The sequence below is a fragment of the Notolepis coatsorum genome, assembly GCF_963971535.1.
Source record: "Notolepis coatsorum genome assembly, chromosome: 19".
Lineage (NCBI taxonomy): Eukaryota > Metazoa > Chordata > Actinopteri > Aulopiformes > Paralepididae > Notolepis > Notolepis coatsorum.
Genome location: NC_140183.1, coordinates 87,493,215 through 87,512,314, shown reverse-complemented (window position 1 = coordinate 87,512,314; position 19,100 = coordinate 87,493,215). Strand labels below are relative to the sequence as shown.

The 19,100-nt window shown below is 42.5% G+C and overlaps 1 protein-coding gene across 1 annotated transcript in view; it reads left to right on the top strand.

The window, feature by feature from the left end:
* zyx (zyxin) overlaps nucleotides 1-19,100 on the top strand; it is a 46,043-nt gene that overhangs the window by 3,451 nt on the left and 23,492 nt on the right. The window contains exons 2-4 of the mRNA XM_084336367.1: nucleotides 13,820-14,059; nucleotides 15,784-16,055; nucleotides 16,980-17,075. Coding sequence (XP_084192493.1) covers nucleotides 13,834-14,059; nucleotides 15,784-16,055; nucleotides 16,980-17,075 — 594 coding nt within the window. The 5' untranslated portion in view covers nucleotides 13,820-13,833. The remainder of the gene's footprint in view (nucleotides 1-13,819; nucleotides 14,060-15,783; nucleotides 16,056-16,979; nucleotides 17,076-19,100) is intronic.

Here is a 19,100-nt window from a genome sequence, read left to right as displayed (position 1 = left end):
ATTACAAGTAAAGAACAATATGCACTTTTCACAGCAGACATCTTGAATTGTCATAGTGGATTTAAACACAGGTGTAACCATCAGAAGTATTCTGCTACTATTCCATTGCTAGGGCAACAGTTTTGGACTGCAACAGGAAATACAAAGGGGCCTATTTAGAATGTTTTATGTTTGTTAAGTTAGGTCATAGATGGTAATATTTACTATCTATCAAATTGTAATGGCCTACTGTCGAGCAACATTCTTTCTAGTAGGATACATTGATTGCAACAGCACTTTTCTCCTGTGTTGTTCCTCTCAGATCTGTCTACACTCTCACAGACAAAACTGACAAAGATATTGTCAGAGTGTACCAGAAGAAGAGCTGCCTTTTACCTTCAGATCCGTTCCACTGTCTTCATAGCTACATTGACCCTGTTCACATGGCCCGTCATTTTGCTTTTATGTTCATGGTGGAAAGGAATCCCAACCTGATGCAAGTCCTTTGACGTTACAGTCTCTTCATGTAGCCTTTCCAGAGCCGGGGGTATAGGGGCTGTCCAACCAGGTGGAATTCATAACAAAGATAATTAACTATGACGTATATTTACAGTAACCGATTGATGCAGGGGCCCCTGCTCTATAAGCTAGGCTACATTAGGTAGCCCTCCATCAGGGTTGTAAAGTAGATCCGATGAAATGCAGGCCCTTGGTGATGTCATTGAACAGAGGCAGAGGGGACAGGAGCGAAATGGAGGAAGAGGAGGACTAGAGAGACAATGAATGACACAGAGGTGGTTTGTGTGGTCAGCTTGCCAAGCCATCTTCCAAAGGTGTCGGCCATAGAGCGTAAGCCTCTGCCTCACACTGGGAAATGTGGCCTGAACTTCAGGGGAGGAATGGTAGAAACCTAAGCATCAAAGGAATGGAAAATGAGGAAGAGGGCAGCAGGAAAGAGAGAGAGAGTGTGAGAAAGAGAGAGATGTGCTATAAAGAAAGGGAGAGAGAGAGGGAGACAGAGTGCAAGAAAAAAAAAAGCAAAGCCAGGTGATGTCATTGAGCTGTAGTGCCAAACATTTCTCTCAGCAGAGGGTCTCATCTCTGGATCAGGTTTTATATGGATTTGCAGGGGGATTGCTGGGGTTGTGCAGCATGTAGCTGATCTCATTCCATTAAATCTCAAGGACCATATTATAAAAATAAAAATAAACTGATGGAATTGGTCTTGGACCACAAGATGCCATTTAAATGCTGAATAATTGAGTTGCATATCACGTCTCGGATGCAGTCTCCCAAGGTAGCTTGTAGATGGAACATCCTTTCTAATGTCATTTTTGTACGAGTGATGTAAAAAAAAAAAAAAAGGCTTGATCATTGTTCCTACTGACTCTTGTAAGGTACTGACTCTTAGAAGCCATTTTAGATCAAAGCCTGGTAATGTTCCCTTTAGAGCGCTCTGCTGATGTTGTCTATCGTTTAAAAACCAATAGGTTTTTCCTGGCCACATAGCCTGACTCTCTTCTGATTGTACATTCCTGACACTGACAGAGACTCAGGGTAGGCCTGTCTCCCATGGTAGCTAGCTAGGTTAATGTACAGCTGTCTGAGACTAAATAGCTCCCTCTGTCCATATGTGCCACACCTCATCAAGGGAGCAGCAAGTGGATCAGTTCAACTGTTTAAATTCACACTGGAGCTCGGCCATTCTCTTTTGTTGTTTTTCATTCCAGCGATTTTCTGCATTATTTAACTAAATGTGCACTATGCCGCTTTGACGAAAGGAATGTGTTTAGTTTCCCAGAGCCTGCAATTAGTTTACAAAACATATTTACATGTACTATACCCTTACATGTAGCCTTGTACTTTCTACAATTTGTGTATTTTGTTGTCATGAATAAAAATAAACAAATTTTGAGCCACTGTGAACCAAACGTATGGTGAAACATCAACTTTTCAGTCAGATTCTTAGTGTTCCAGGGATGCAAGTTTCCTCTTAACTCATTCATGGCCAGCCGTTTTATCCATCCTTGTACTCAATGGGCCACGCTTTAAAATATAGGGATTTTCACTGTGCGTCGCTGTGTTTGCAGGGCTCATTTGACAGTAACTATCCCTCGTCCAACATGTGAAAAATAATAATTTTTTTCATCTATACGTTCGCGTGTTATACCGTGGTGAATATTGTATAGTTTCAGAGTGAGGTGGGAGAGGGCTGGGGGATGGGACGTTGCATACCATCCTTATCTTCCTTTGACTCCAGCATCTCTCTGGTTCGACCTTGGTGAGTCGTCCAGGCATTTGTTTTGACTGACTTGCAACATTTCTTCCAGCCACGTCGATTTAAATTTGATTTTGAGTAGAGTGAATTATAACTCTATTGATTTGAGTGGAGTGAGTTTTAACAACTCCGTCCAAATGACTGAATGCATTAGTCCAAGTGTCTTAGTCAGTTCATTTAGGTAGGTCCTGTGCACGGTAAACGGATCCAAAATCTTCTTATTGCAATCCAAAAGCTTCGATTATCCAAATGTCCACGTCTTCAAGTTGGTAGCCTGATTGAAATGTCCCAAGAGGCAGAGAGGGGTAGCCATATTCTGCTTTCTTGACGAAAATATGCAATCCACTGATTAGATCCATTTCGAGTTGATTTGGGTCTAGTCCGACAACGGCACGAAGCACAGAGCACAGGGAGGCTTCAGGAAGGCAGTGTGAGCCTGAGGCAGCGATGGGAACGGCCATGAGGCCTTGGGGAGAGAGGAAAGAAATGCGACTTGTCTCTGCGAGAGGTGGGAAGGAAGGGGGGGGGGTTCATGCTTTGATCGCCAGCAACGGCATTCGTTTTGAATACTACATACCAGGGTTTCCGTAAGAATTTTTTTTTGCAGGTCTGAGTGTCCGGTAGATTTCAATCTACCGGACAAATGGGATAAATTCCGGTCAGAGTTTATTGAGCTTAAAAACAATTGATAGGCCTATACTATATAAAGAATGACATCATCAAGGCATTTATAATATTTTAACTTAAAACTAGGCTACTTTTGCGTATATACAGTAATTAATATATTCCAAATAAAATAAGTCCCTCGAGACTTCGTGCTGCTGCCGACTTGAGGTGTCGGTGGGCAGTCTGCCCACAAATGTAACAGTACTGTATATTTGTATGTCATAAATGTCATTATGAATTGAAAATGGGGGACCCTGATGTAAACAAGACGAAAGTCTTTCTCTGGTCTGCATCCCTTTAACACTTTGAGTGCCACGGACGCGTTGTCGTTAGTTCATGCCGCCAGTTGAATGCCCAGTCTTGGTCTAAATTCTCCGCCCGGACGACATTAGATGTGACACACAGTGATAAATTAGGTTTCAAAGGCTGGGCGATACTGCCATCTGGCAGGATTCGGCCGGTATTGCACTCTCAGGGTCTCAGAATAAGTTCCAATGGTAACACCGAGGTCCGTGAGCCTGTAATGAATAAAAATTATAGAATAAAAGAAAAAATTGCCAAAACCCGACTATACTCGGGTATGGCGCTCAACCGCTGGCGAGATAACCCGACTTTACTCGGGTATGGCGCTGAATGAGTTAAGGACCGTGTTTTTTTTCTTTGTTAACTTAAGAAGAGATGCCAAATAATTATTTCACTGAGGCTAGTTGACAAACAAAAACAACACAGTGCACTTTTAAGACCACTATGGAGATACACAGCTAAGATTCTCCAGGTAGTGACCTTTGAGTGTGAATATGCTTCCTTTCCTCACCTTGGTTTCCTGAATATTAATATGTTGTGTCTAGATTGTGTTGTGTGAACTAGATCTGAAATAGATATCGCTAAGATATAGAAATGTTAGCCTAGTGCCTTCTGCTCTCTCCTCAGGTGGGGAGAGGAAATACTTGTCCCTGCTGTAGTTTTCTTTATCTTGTCAGAACTTGAAACCAAATCATTTCTAAGAGTAATGAGGGAACTTCAAAACGCCCCAAGTTTTAGCTGATTTATTTGACATTTCCAATATAGGCCAGGCCTAGTCCAATGTCCTTATAGTAAAGGGTACACACTACACACACAAGTTGAGATATAATTGTACATGTTTGTTAATGAAAAACACAAGATATTACTTGAATGAAGAACAGTTCCTATTGCAGAACCATTATTGCAGTGTTGTCTCTGGCCTTTGGAGAGGGGACGTGGATTGATTGAAAACTTTATTAAAAGATTGCAGAATGGGTACAATACAGTACGGCTCAATACACACAATTGTTAACACTTTGCACTATTTATCGTTGAATGCCACCACCCACTTCAATGATAGCGCTCTAAACGCATAATATATGTCTTAAATTATGGCTATGTGTCTAATCTGCCCGTCGCTTATCAATGACTTGTTTGCAGTCAACATTGTCGAAACGGATTGTTTTTTAATCGGTTCATTTCCGTTTTATAGCATTTTGAAAAGCCCTCGTTTTCTTGAAAGTTTCAGGAAAATATATAGATTCCGTGATAAACGGCATTTACTGGAATATTCTGGAATACACAACTGTCATTTTTCGGCCTATTTATGAATCGTTTTCAAATAAACACTAGATTATCGATAGTATGTGTACTTATGCACGCGAGAGAAGCGGGCTGAAAAATATATTCTCATTTCCTGATCAGCACACACACACACAGGGCAAACGCTGATATATAGGTGAAAACAGATCCGATTACCCCAAGACTGGTAAAATAAATTGCTTACCTCGGATCAGATGTTCTCCAAAAAGATTATTCCAATTCCTGATCTCCATTCCAAATATCGATCGCTTTATTGATTCAGCGCTGGGTACTGTAAATATGTATTCCACGTTGTTTTGCGGCTCGGCGATCACTTCGGTCTCTTCAGATGCCTCGCCGGAGAAGTAACATGAGGAGGCTGGACCCCCCCCCCCCCCAATCAGTCTAATCCAATGGGGTGCAGTACCACAGGGAGAGACGATAGGGGGCAGTATGTTCCCAATGGAGCTCAGAGAGTCTGCAGCACTAGCGTGAGGCTCGATTGATGAAATATGAATTCAAATCGCTAATAAAAAAAAATACGACAAACAAACGCTATATAGCGTTGGTGGCATTCAACTGGCGGCATGAACTAACGACAACGCGTCCGTGGCACTCAAAGTGTTAAAGGGATGCAGACCAGAGAAAGACTTTCGTCTTGTTTACATCAGGGTCCCCCATTTTCAATTCATAATGACATTTATGACATACAAATATACAGTACTGTTACATTTGTGACATACAAGATATGCAAATATACAGTACTGTTAAACAGAGATCCTAACAGAAAATATATACATACGAGGGGGAGGAAACTGTACATTAGGAGGGGGTGTGTGGGAGGGGGGGGTTTGGACATTTACGGGGGCCAGTTCACATTCTTTTTACGGCTGTGGGTAGGGTGACGGCGTTCCACATTACTGTGGCATAATTGCTAAATGTGTTTAGTCCCTTGTTTGAGCCGAATCTGGGTTGAACATGATTTGTGGAACTCCCTCTGGTGTTGTGGTCGTGGTATTCACTGACCTTTGGGAAGTATTTTGACATGTACATGGGTACCTTAGTGGTGAAAAGAAAACAATTAAGTGGGCTGTCTGTGAGTTTAATAGGGGATAACCTTGGCAACATACACAGCCTACCCTGGCTGCTCATGTCTTTCCCTTCCAAAACAAACAATACAAGAGAAGGCTTAGAATGCACAAAATTTATTGGATGTCTCTAACTTTACTATTGGCATTTCACAAGTTTTTTTTTATCCACTTTTTCTCCTTTTTCTATTTTTCTCCCATCCCAATTTCGCTGTGCCAATTCTCCCCTCCCCTGTCTTGAACGTTGCTTGCATATGCCCCCCACTGGCCGGTTGTAGGGAAGATAGAAGCCTTGCATCACATGTCCCCTCCGATACATGTGGAGGCAGCCTGTCACATCTTTTCACCTGCCAGCGCGGACTCTCATTGGCGAGGTGTAACGTGTGGGAGGCTCACACTACCCCCGCCATTTCCTGTCTCTGCTGTGCAGGCGCCCCCCAACCGACCTGTAGGAGTCGCTGTCCACAACGTCCAGATTACCACCCATCGACTTCCACAGGGAGCGAAATTTACTTTTTGACTCACCGGCCAGAGGCGGGTAGATGGGAAGAATCTACCCGCCAAGCATATTTCTTACCTGCCACATTTTTTTTGATTAAAAATATATATATATATATTTTATATAAAAATATTTTTTTTAAATAAAATATATATTATATAGTCATACTTGTAGTTGTATTATCTGCGAGACATCGCCACCACGCAATAAGTCAAAATGCTCGCTATCTGCAAACAGCTCCACTGTCTGTGTGTATACTTGAGTAGCCTCCAGGTCCAGCAAGGATTCTCCGGCCCTGCAGCTAGACCCTATATTCAGCTAGACCCTACATTCAGCATGCAAGGATTCTCCGGCGATGCAGCTGGACCCTATTGGTATAACGTTACGGTTCTTTTGTCAAATCACATTCAACATGCCCTCAGCTAGAATACGCATTCAATCAATGTTATAATTAAGGCTGTCAAATATATCGCGTTAATATCGCGTTAACTCCCGATTCTATTAATGCCACAAATTTTTTTAACTCAAGATTAACTAAATTTTTTTTTTTTTTTTTTTTTTTTTTTTTTTTAACTAGACTTCACTCAGGTGTATTATTGATGCTCTCATTGATACTATGTTTGTTTCTGAAGTGTGTGTGTGTGTGTGTGTGTGTGTGTGTGTGTGATATAGAGAGAGAGGGGGGTGAGAGAGATGAGGAAGGGGCAAAAGAGAAAGAGAGCTGGGAGAGTGTGTTTGTGAGGGAGAGAGGGGGGTGTGTGATTAATCAGCCCTTGTGTGTGTGAATGTAACAAGTTCCTAACGTTTTCTTTCCCCTATTATTTCATGCACACTTTATTCATTGTTTTAAATTATTATTTTCTTAAGTTATTTTGTGCATCACTCTGTTTTGAATTTGATGCAAATTTGCAATGCATGAGGGTCATCCTTTTGTGTTAAATGGCTGCATATTTGTTGACTCGCATGTTGATAAGAGTATTAAAACTTGGAACTTGAAAAAGATCTGTAAAAAAAAAAAAAAAAAAAAAAAACGATTAATTTGCGATTAATCGCGAGTTAACTATGGACAATCATGCGATTAATCGAGTTAAATATTTTAATCGTTTGACAGCACTAGTTATAATACATTGATATCAGGAGCTATCTGTAGCTACTGCTAGCCCGGTAGATAACGTTAAGACAATTTAGTTTACTGGGACAGATAGATCTAATGTGAGCTAGCTAACGTGAGCTAGCTAACGAGGGAACTGAGGTATTATGCACTCGAGTCGACTATTGCTGGAGCATTTGTTGATATCAGCAGCTATCAGTAGCTAGCCAGCTAGATACCGTTAGACAATGCCTCGTCATGTATTAAACTAAAAGTGAATAGTTGACTGGGTCATTGTTTAAACAGTAACGGTAGCTCATGGAGGTCCGATCTAGACTAGAGCAGACTGCCCGCATATCGCAATGGTGGCGTTTCAGGAAGTAAACAAGCCAAATGAGAGCTTCCGATTGGTCATTTGCTTTCTTTCTCGTGAAACCAGTCACGTCACTCTACTGTGATTGGACCGTTGACTTGAGTGCAATGTGGGACTTGTAGTTTTTTAACGATCTAGCGGCGGAGAAAAAAAAAGACGAGAGAGGCTATAATCTGTACTCGCACAATCAAAATAAGAACTACTAATAATGAACTACACGTCTACACGCCACACGGCGGGCAGCCCTCTAAGTGTCAAGCGCCAAAGGTAAAAACTGAGCGCCCCTGGCGGGCGGCGGGCTTTAGTTTCGGTCCCTGGACTTCCACCCGCTAACTCTGCCAATTGAGTTAGTATGACGACTGGCCCAAGCCGGAGGCAACGCCGATAGCCGGATTTCACAAGTTTTTTGTAATCCTTTTATCAAGTCAAGTCAAGAGTTTTATTTGTCACGGCATACAAGGCATATACAGTGAAATGCGGGTGGTCATGCCCAGAGCGATTGTGCAATAATACAAGTAATAAGAATAAGATAACAGGTATAATGTACATACAGTTTTTAAATGCATGGTAAAAGACATGCTAAGGTCCTGCGATACAATGTTAAGCTACGGATGAGGCACTGGGTCTTATGTACACTACTATACTATACAATATACAGTTATACTATATCCTTATGCTATCTTGCTATATCCATCTATTACTATACAAGAACCCCTCCTGTTTTTTGTTTTTTTTAAGTGACCTTTTCATTGTGTAAAGTGACCGTTTAGTGTGAGCGTGTGCAGCATGTGTGTGTTTGTACTAAAGTGACTGTTAGTGTGTGAGCGTATACAGTATGTGTGTTGTGTGTGTGTGCTTGTGTGTGTGTGGAGAGTTCAGTGTTCAAGACTCTGATGGCCTGGGGGAAGAAGCTCATCATTTAGCTTAACTCTAGATTTCCATCCAAGGCTGATGGAATGTTTTCAACCCACCTCTTTTAGAAGCATTGTTACAGTAAGGTACTTGCAGGAGTTGTGAGTCTTCAGTGGAAAGTAGTTTGTAGTAACAGAGGAACGGTGAGGCAGAATGGGGGTGGGGAGGGGTGGTGGGGTGGGCAGCCGTTGTGGTCGGCCGTGATCGACCGGTAGATCAATGACATGCAATATAATTGACGTGAGTGATGGGCTAATGTTAGCTGCTAACTAGTAATAAATAGGCTAAGCTTGTTAGCGTTAACCCTGGAAAACGCTCAAAGCGGACTCCACAACACCAGTTCCATTCGTGAGAAAAGGGGGTGGGTTATATTGACGACAGCGGTTCAAATATAACTTCATATTTATTTGTTTCTTTATACAGCATCCAGTTTCCACCACCGTGTGTTAAAACTCTTCCTGTGTTGACGTTAGAGCGTGAAATCATCGCTACGGCAGCTTACACGCTCAAAACGCAAACCGTAAACAAAACCCGGAGCGCACCAAGACTGCAGTGTGTACACAAACTAGAGGGGGGAGAGGGAGGGGGGAAGTTCGCACCCAAGGACGGAGCGAGGACGGAGCGGAGCTGATTCGACCCCGAATGGCAGTGAGAAAGCACCCTCAGTCTCTGTGAGGAATCTGAGATAGACTCGGGCTACGTTTAGACGGAGAGAGTCTGAACAGAAACCGCAAAAGTCGTCTTTTATATTTTTGCGGATTCACCTGCTAGCGTTTTCCGTCTAAACAGGGCCTCAGGGAAACACATTCAGTCTCTGTGAGGAATCTGAGGTCGCTTTCACATATAGTTTGGTGGACATGGTGCGATTCGGGGGGGGGGTGAAGTTGCAACATTGTTGCATTCTTCATTTGGTTCGGTTTGCTTTCACACTGCAATTTGTCAAGTGCACCAAACTTTCTGAACAATGTCACGCGATCGAAAAGGGCGCTCGTCTATTGAATATAGAATCCCAAAAACAGGCTTTGGGGACAGCTCTACAGCGCACATACTAGGGCTGAACGATTAATTGATTTAATCGTTAATCGCGATTTGAAATGATGCAATTAGCAAATCGCAAAAAAAAAGAAATCGCAAACTCTTTATTTTATTTAAAAGAAAATTATAATAATAATTTAACCAGGAAGTCCCATTGCGATACAAGATCTCCTTTGCAAGTTGTTGTTGTTATTGTTGTAGGAACGGTTTGGGAGAGGGAGGTAAGGGGTTTTAGATTGTGTGCCAGAGGCAAGCTGCATTTTACAATAAACCTCTGTGGGGCTGCTTAAAAAAAAATTATAATCGCAAATTTTATCGCAATCACAATATCTCGCTAAACAACTTGTACACCTCGTTGTTTTTGTGAGTGGCCACAAGCAGCTGTTTAATTAGCTCGTCTGACCATATTTCTATCAAGGCTTTTACCTCCTCATTCGCCCACGTCTGTCCACGAGACATGTTCCACACGTGCTTGTTTTGCAGTGAGCGCCGGCTGTGTTTGTTTTGTTTCCTTCTACTCAAGATGCAGTTTATCGGGTCACCTCCTATATTTGGTCTTGCGTTTGGTCCGATGAGCATTCACACCACAACAGTACACACCAGGGTTCACTTGGAAGCGAACCGAGACCTACGTTTTCAGGCGGACCAGAGTTTGCTTTTTTGGTCCCCACCAGAGTTTGAATGAGGTTTCACACCACCCCAAACCAAGCACACTATCCGAGGAAACGAACTCTGGTGCGTTCAAAGCGGACCAAACAGCTCTGGTGTGAATGCGACCTGAGATCGACTCAGGGAAACACGTTCAGTCTCTGTGAGGAATCTGAGATAGAGATGCCGATGGTAAAGTCAACATTTTCAACCACAAAATAAATATTTGAGCTAGTCTTTAGCATGGCCTTTATCTTGACTGGTGGTGGGGTGGGGAGACGTCATGGTAAAAAATTGCAAATCTCCATTTGACCGCAGGTCACCTCCAGGGGAGGAAACTAACTTTTTGGCTTACCAGCCAACTGGCGAGTAGATGATTTTTTTTACCAGCCAAAAAAAATGGCTAATTGTGATAATTACTTCTTTGTATGTCTTCGTCTAAATTGATTTTCAATCATAGTAATAATCACACCGTGTCTCTACTCTTTAAAATATTTATTAGCATAAAACATTAATAGCATAAAACATTAATAAGTGTCTCTACTCTCTACAATATTAGCATACAACATGTATTAATCACACCGTCTCTACTCTTCAAAATATTAGGATATCACATACAGTATTAACATGAAAGAGGCAACTATTCTGGACTGGGTTGGGCTGAACTGGGCAGTGAAAGATGCTGGGCTGGACTGGGTTGGCAGGGAAAGTTGGGCTGGTCTAGGTTGGACTGGGTTGGGCTTGGCAGTGAAAGAACCAAGCATTTCACTGTAATGTAATAGCTAAATAAAACAACTTGAACTTGACTTGTTACATTTGCACTCTGGTTGGATGCCAAACGTATTCTGGTTGTACTGTACTTGTGCTGTATGATGACAATACATTGGAATCGAATCTCATGTCAACGCTAGGGGTTCAGCAGGTGTTTTAAATCTTTTTATTTTCTTCATGAGGTTTCACATTCAATCGACAGATCTACAGAATGTTCAGTGTCACTCTCATGAACAATTTTTAACAATTTTCCTTGTGCTCCCCACTCAATCCATTCTCCCATCTCTCACTCACACACTGGGACATACACACACGTACACGCGCACACACGCGCATACAGGCATACACACACACACACATACACACATACACTTGCCCACATACACACAAATAAACAATTAGACAACAAACAAAAAAGAAAATAATAATAATAAAAATAAAGTAAAATAAAATAAAGGGACAGTAGGTAAATCATAAGTAAATAAGGAATAAGGAATAAAAGTGCAAATGTCGGTATTGTAAACAGTGACATATAGCACCCAGTTGCTCACACCTGCTTATCGATGGCTACTCCGACAGAGAAGGGTCCGGGCCGCTGCGTGTTCAGCTCCCGTTCCCAGACCCGACCCCGTGGGGGCAGGGTTTGACAGCCATGCGCAGGCAACCAGGCACTTATACGCAGACAAAGAGCCTCAACAGATCAGCTAATCTAATCTGCTAAAACTCCACGTCTGTTATTTAGATATGACACATTTATAGGACTACATTATGAGTTTCCAGTTGAGTATAGAGTGGATTCCAGAGTTCTTGAAATAAGTGACCCTGGTTGTGCTTTTCAAGCGTTATCTTTTCTAAGGGAAGAAACTGAGATATTTGTTCTATGAACATATTGAATGTTGGTGCGATTTCATTTTTCCATAGAAGAAGTATACATTTCTTTGCAAAATATGTTATGTATACCAACAGTCTGCATTTCTTTTGGTCTAAGTGGCAGTTTGTTATATTATTTAATAGATACACCTGCTGAAATAGTTCAGCAGGTGTATTCTGAATGACAAGTATGACAACATCACCGCTGTGAAGGGCATATGGGCGAGTGGTGATATGGGGGGAAACCCGGTAATAATAAAATGTCACTCGGCTGCATTTAAGCAAAGACGCTCAGTATAAAGTCCACTATGTTTAATGCGCGTTATGGTAGCTTGTTACATGCTAGGTAGCTAGCCGGCTAATGCTGGTTAGCCTCACGCCCACTTGTCATTCTCATCCGACTCGAAGGAGAACGTTGCATGCTGTTGTTCGCCCCCATGTCAGACCGCACTGATATCCGAAAGCGACGACTCTACATGCAATTATTTTCATCCACAATGTGTTTTTGTCTACGTTGTCAAGCCGGTGACAGGAGTCTGTAGGTCCGCGCGCAGTGGTCTGTCCACTTCCCCTAGATGGGCGACATCTTCTAGAAAACGAGTGTTCATTGGAGGAGCTTAGAGTGCATAGGTACAACGATGATGTTCATTGGTTATGGTCGGATTATTATGAGGCGCAAATGGGAGGAATCATAAGGTGGAGTCAGAGTTCGGCTTGTGCCAGTGAGCGAATCAGCAGATTGCAGAATGATTTTTTTGTTTTGTTTTGTTTACTAGCACTCGCCAGTGTGGCGAGTGCTCTTCATGAATCACTCGCCAAACATAAAAAATACTCTCATTTGGCGAGTAAAGTGGCCTAATTTCCTCCGGCCAGAGGCCCTCAGGAAAACGCACTCAGTTTCTGAGGAATCTGAGATAGACTCAGGGAAACACATTCAGTCTCTGAGGAATCTGAGATAGAGACGCGACATTTTTTAACCACAAACTAAATATTGAGCTAGTCTTTAGCATGGCCTTTACCTTGATGCACCTCACATGAAAATGTTAGGACTTTTTCACCTTCCGGTACTTGGAACCCATCCCTCTATTCTTGTCTAAACCATGGGATCATTTAGGCTGCCTGCAGGCTGTATGTCTAAACAGGCATGTGTTGCACTCGAGTTCTCTTAGGTATGTCTACGCCTGTTCTTTACACCTTCAGTGGATTTTCTGAGGTGTGTGTGTGTGTGTTTGCAGGTATTTTTGTGGATGTGATTTGATGTAGTATAGTCTTACAGCAGTCTGCATTATGCCTAGATGTTGTTCAGTGTTTTTATTTTCTTTTTTACGACCATTGCACTAAAGTCAAATATAGCCTAGCCCCGGCCCTAACCACAGTTTAAAAGACCCTTTGGAGCCAGAATAGTTCTCCCTTTTAATTAGTTGTTAAGCCTGCAGAGTTCAAGATGTTTTGTTGATGCGTCACCACCACCACTAATGCATCAACAAGAGCCATGACGTGACCAGGGGTTCCACCTTAACGGCAGCCTCTCAACATGTCTCATGGCTCATCATGTGGGTTGTGAGAGCAGGACTTCTAGCAAAAGTTATTATTTGAACTCGATGCCTTGTTTTGTGCTAGACATCTTTTTTCCTTTAAAAAATAAATAAAAAGAAAGGTTAGATGGATAATTGATCAATACTGAATGTTAAATGTGTATTGATTTTGACTGCTTCAGAACTGAGCATGGTGTTTGATATGTTTTCTTTTTCTGCACTGTTGCACATTTCCTACGCTGCGGCTGGAGTACATTATTATTATTACATCTATAACCACTGTGCTCTATTTGTGTGTGTGTAGGTGTGTGTGTGTGGTTTAGCGAACTTGTTTATATAAAAAAAACAAAAAAAGAACAAGACATTTCTGCATCAGAAAGCCTCTTGTGTGGACAACATGTTCCCCCATGTGCAGGTTGCTCTCATTCGTCCACTGTTGATGTCCTGTCCAGTAGCTGATTGTCCATCATCTCTTTGTCTTTGTCCTCCAGATAAACGAGACAAGATGGCGGATTCCAGCAGCAGCAGCAAGCCATGCATGGTGACGTCGTCCCTCAACTTCAAAGTCACCACGCCTTCCTTCTACAACCAACCAAAGAAGTTTGCCTCTGTGGCTCCGCCGCGCCCCAAGAGTCAAAGTCCCCCCTCGGCCCCCTCCCCGACGCCGGCCAGCACGGCCGTGATTGGTCGAGTTGGCGAGCTACCTCCGCCCCCCCCTTCGCTCTGTGACGGTATTTACGATACTGCTCCGGCCATTCTGTTGACATCTCGTGCGTCTGAAATTACGTCTAATCGGAAGGAGCACATAGTTTATTTTTTACCTAGGGACAGTGCACATTAATCAACATCTTCAGTTTCCACATCTATGTAAATGTGCCAGAGTTAGCTAATGAGCTAGTTTTCATCTGTAGTCCCTGCCTAACAAGCATGTATTTAAACCCTCCAAACCTATTAAATCCCAGCTCCCCAGTTGGCGCTTGCAGATCTGTGCAAGATGGGTATAAGCAGCATATTTGGGACATGTAGAGTTGGGCGATCGTGCGGGGAAAGAACAGCCAAAGGTAGTCAGGCGGCTACTCGACAGACCAAGTCGGAATGGTTCTATCATTTTAATAATTCTTTCTTGTTTGCTTTGTTAAGCGTTTGTGTAGTCAATCATGGTGTTTTGTTGTAACAGTGGAGCCTAATAACAGGTGTGGCTCCAGGGAACCTACTGATTTTGCATCAGCCCAGCAGACTGGATGAGCGATTCTCATGCAAGGTGCATTCAGCTGGTCCTCGTCAACGTGTAGAGTCGGAGATGTCTGAGTTTACCACCAGGAAGTTGCACTTGAACGGCCGACCAAGTCATAAATACCAGAGCTAAACTCTGGCAAGTTCCATAATACCTGAGACATCAGACATATGCAGTGATGCCACAGATTACTTGTAAAAATAATCTGATTACTGATTACTCCTTTAAAAAGTAATCTAGTTACTTTACTGATTACTTGACTAACTAGGTTATGAAGTCGTTGTCGTCCCCCCTGCTGCTGCCACAACATAAGAATGACAACAGTTTTTTTTCTCTCTACCAAATCCATTCTGAGACAACAGACTCAGTGCGTACTCCGCAAGTCGCGCGTAACATGAATCTCACTCTCACTCTCACACTCTCTCAAGTAGCCAAATTACACTATAAAACAAACTGGATAGTTGATTTAACTTCATGCTGAAGCCATTCTAAAATCAGCTATAAACATAAACATGACTGTACCCCTGGCTCTCTTTCATCAGCATTATGAGATAGTAACTAAATAGTAACTCACAGCCACTTGGAAAAGTAACTGTAATCAGATTACTGGCTTGTAAAAAGTTAATAAATTAGATTACTATTTACTGAAAAAATAATCAGATTAGAGTAACTAGTTACTAGTAGGGATGTCCGATATTTCGATTTTATACATTTCTATAACCTTTATTTACCCAGGCAAGCAAGTAAGAACAAATTCTGATTTTATTATTGTCAAAAGTATGCATAATGTTATGTTAATTCCACAACAAGACATATGTAATGTTAATTACCTGAAATTATTCTGTTTTTGGGGGGGACACCCTGCATATATCGGTATCTGTTGATATCGGTATCGGAAATTAAGAGTTGGACAATATCGGTATATCGGTATCGGTAAAAAAGCCAATATCGAGCATCCCTAGTTACTAGTAACTAGTTACTGGCATCACTGGACATATGGATATGATAATGACATACTAGGGTTCCTTTAAGTTCAAAACACCTGCATTTACAAAGAAAGGTTGTATAATCCGGCTGAAACTGATGCCTTGGATTTGATTGGTCCTGACTTTCTGGTCTCTTTATGAGTTTATGAGAACCGACCAAACCATCAGATTGAATGACTTGATTGCTTGATAACTGTCACGCCTTTAACCTATAAACCCTCCTCATTTCTGTCAGACTTCCCACCCCCTCCTCCTCCTCCTCCTCCTCCATTGGATGATACTGAGCTGCCAGCCCCTCCCCCTGAATGCCAAACCACACCCCCTGCCTCTGATGCCCCTCCTCCTGCCTTCCCTGCCCCACCTCCTGTGGCAGATGACCTGCCCCTCCCAGCACCCCCTGAGGAGAATGCCTGTCTGCCCACCTCTCCCTCCCCTCCCCCTCCCCCACCACCTCCGCCTCTCCCTGTCTCTGGGGCCAGTATTCCCAGTGCTGTTGGGAACCCGCAGGTGAGTCAATGACATTTACCAATGAATCCCAGTATGGTTAAACACCCATATGCATGTTTCTTCCATTGATTTGCATATATTTGTGACATCATCGTTGTTGAGGACGGGGTGCTGTGACGCATCCAGAGTGGTTCTCTGCACTGGAACGTCTGTAAGAAATATTGGTGTGAAATTGTTTAAAATTGTCGAAACGAGGGAGGCTGGGTAGCGCAGTGGACTAAGCACTCGCCTACCACTGCAGAGACTCTGGGATCGAATCCAGCTGTCAGCGGTACCTCCGGCTGGGTCAGTCGTCCCTACTAACACAATTGGCAGTGTTAGCGGGTGGGAAGCCGGCGGGGTATGTGTCCTGGTCGTTGTAAACTGCTTTCTTGGCTTCTTCTTAACTAGGACAACGCTATTAAATTACTTCACATTATGTTGTAAATATGGGTCAGTTAAACCTTTACATTATTTTATAGCCTAAACTATCTTCCAGCCAAGAAAACCTCAAATGTGTTTGTTGAAATTAATCACCTCCTATCATCCAGTGGAGAAACATCATTTTAAACCTCGGATCAAATCGTCTAGTTTCATACCTCCTCCGTGGGAACTCCAGACTCGGCCCACATCACAATAATCTGCCCTTCTGGTCCCAGGCTCGGGTCCGACCTCCTCAGCAAGGCCCAGATATTTTGACCACAGGCACCAAACATTCCAGGATCTGAATTACATGGGGATTATGTGAAAGTGCCCTTGGTGTAGATTCACAATCCATCACCATCTGCCATCTGTCATCTGTCATCAGCATCCACTCTCCACTTCTGTGCTTATTCACATCTGTGTAGTTTAGTTTTGATATGAATATGAATAGTCATCGAATGCAAGATGTGTGTGTGTGGATTTGTGACCCTCTCCTTCTCTCTGTCTCCCTCCCTCTGTCAGAGGCTGATCGAGAAGCAGACGAGTTTTGACAAACAGTTGGACTCTCTAACCGACCTGCTGTCTGAGATGGAGACCAGGGGCCCTTTCAACCCCAAGGTAGATGACCTACACCCATAGAGTTACTTAGGTAGATGACCTACACCCATAGAGTTACTTAGGTAGATGACCTACACCCATAGAGTTACTTAGGTAGATGACCTACACCCATAGAGTTACTTAGGTAGATAACCTACACCCATAGAGTTACTTAGGTAGATGACCTACACCCATAGAGTTACTTAGGTAGATGACCTACACCCATAGAGTTACTTAGGTAGATAACCTACACCCATAGAGTTACTTAGGTAGATGACCTACACCCATAGAGTTACTTAGGTAGATAACCTACACCCATAGAGTTACTTAGGTAGATAACCTACACCCACAGAGTTACTTAGGTAGATAACCTACAGCCATAGAGTTACTTAGGTAGATAACCTTCACCCATAGAGTTACTTAGGTAGATAACCTACACCCATAGAGTTACTTAGGTAAGATAACCTACAGCAGGGGTGGGCAACCTTTGCTGTTTTCCCAGGCTGGACAGATCTACCATTGCCATTGAGTGAGGATGACCAATGACTACTGCTTTTAAGTGTTGTTAATATTACTCATAAAATGTAAATACAGTTCTTACTATCTGAGGAGAAAAGTATTATAAACATTCATATGATCAAAACAAAAAAAGACTTATAGGACGTTTTAAAATGCTAATAATAATATACAGATAATAATTAACCCCATTATATGGCTGATTGCATTTCTACAAATCAAATTGTGTCTACTTTGCTTTAGAATGCAAGATTAAGAAAGAAAGAAGACAAATTCCTATTTTAGAAGTCAAGAATTACACAACACAAAATAATCAATATATTGCAGTAGCATCATTCTCACCTATTTCAGAGGCAAACAAAAGTCCCAGCAGCAGCTATTACTTTCACTACAATATGGAATGAAAACTGTACAAAAAGGCACTCACTCTCCAGCTGTGTTGCCTCTTTGGCTTGTCGCTCCAGTTGTGACGGTACATTCTGAGAGTAGCAGAGGCTCGGCCTCGTCGCTCCACTTGTGACGGTACATTCTGAGAGTAGCAGAGGCTCGGCCTCGTTGCTCCAGTTGTGACGGTACATTCTGAGAGGAGCAGAGGCTCGTCGCTCCAGTTCTGACGGCACAGTTTATTGTTTTTGAAAGCCTGCAATGAGCTGATGGTGTCAAGTTTCAAGTTCAAGTTTGTTTATTATTTGTCAGAACAAAATACAGAATACTTTATAATGAAATGCTTGTTTCTGTATGAGCCCCTGCGAGTGTGCTACATACAGTAAAGAGAAAGTAAGTAAAAAAAAATTAAGAAGTAAGTAAAACGTAGGTAAAGTCAATATACATATATACAATACAGAGTCCAATGAGTACCAGTGAGGTACAATGCAGAGGTACAACACTTGGGGTATAGGGTGCAAATGAGGTAGGAATGTTGTGCAAATCTCTTTTAATAATAGATAAATATAAAGTGTGTTAAAGTGTCTAAAGTGAGTGGTAAGATGAGTGTTTGTTTAAAGTGAGTGTGGATGTGTGTGCATTGTGTGTAGATGATGGGTTGTTGTTGCATAGTGTGGTTGTCATTGAGCTGATGGCCTGGGGACGGCCTGTCCAGCACACGTCTGTCTTCTCCTTGCAGCTGTGAATTCAGCTCATTCAGCATCTCTGTCGGGTCCACAAAGGAAGCTAAATCCACCAGTCACTGTGTGTCATATTCCGCGTGTTTGGACTGCTTCAGAAAGTCTGAGATCTCGGGCGACAGCTCTCTGAATCAACAGCTCTCTGAATCAACAGCTCTCTGAATCAACAGCTCTCTGAATCAACAGCTCTCTGAATCAACAGCTCTCTGAATCACAGTCATGAATCAACAGTCTGAATCAACAGCTCTCCGAATCAACAGCTCTCCGAATCAACAGCTCTCTGAATCAACAGCTCTCTGAATCAACAGCTCTCTGAATCCGGCTGAAGACGCTGCCGTTCGGCTCGTTGGGAGTTCAGTGCCCAAACATCTTTCTTTTTCTCACTTCACTCTTTGCTACATCTTGT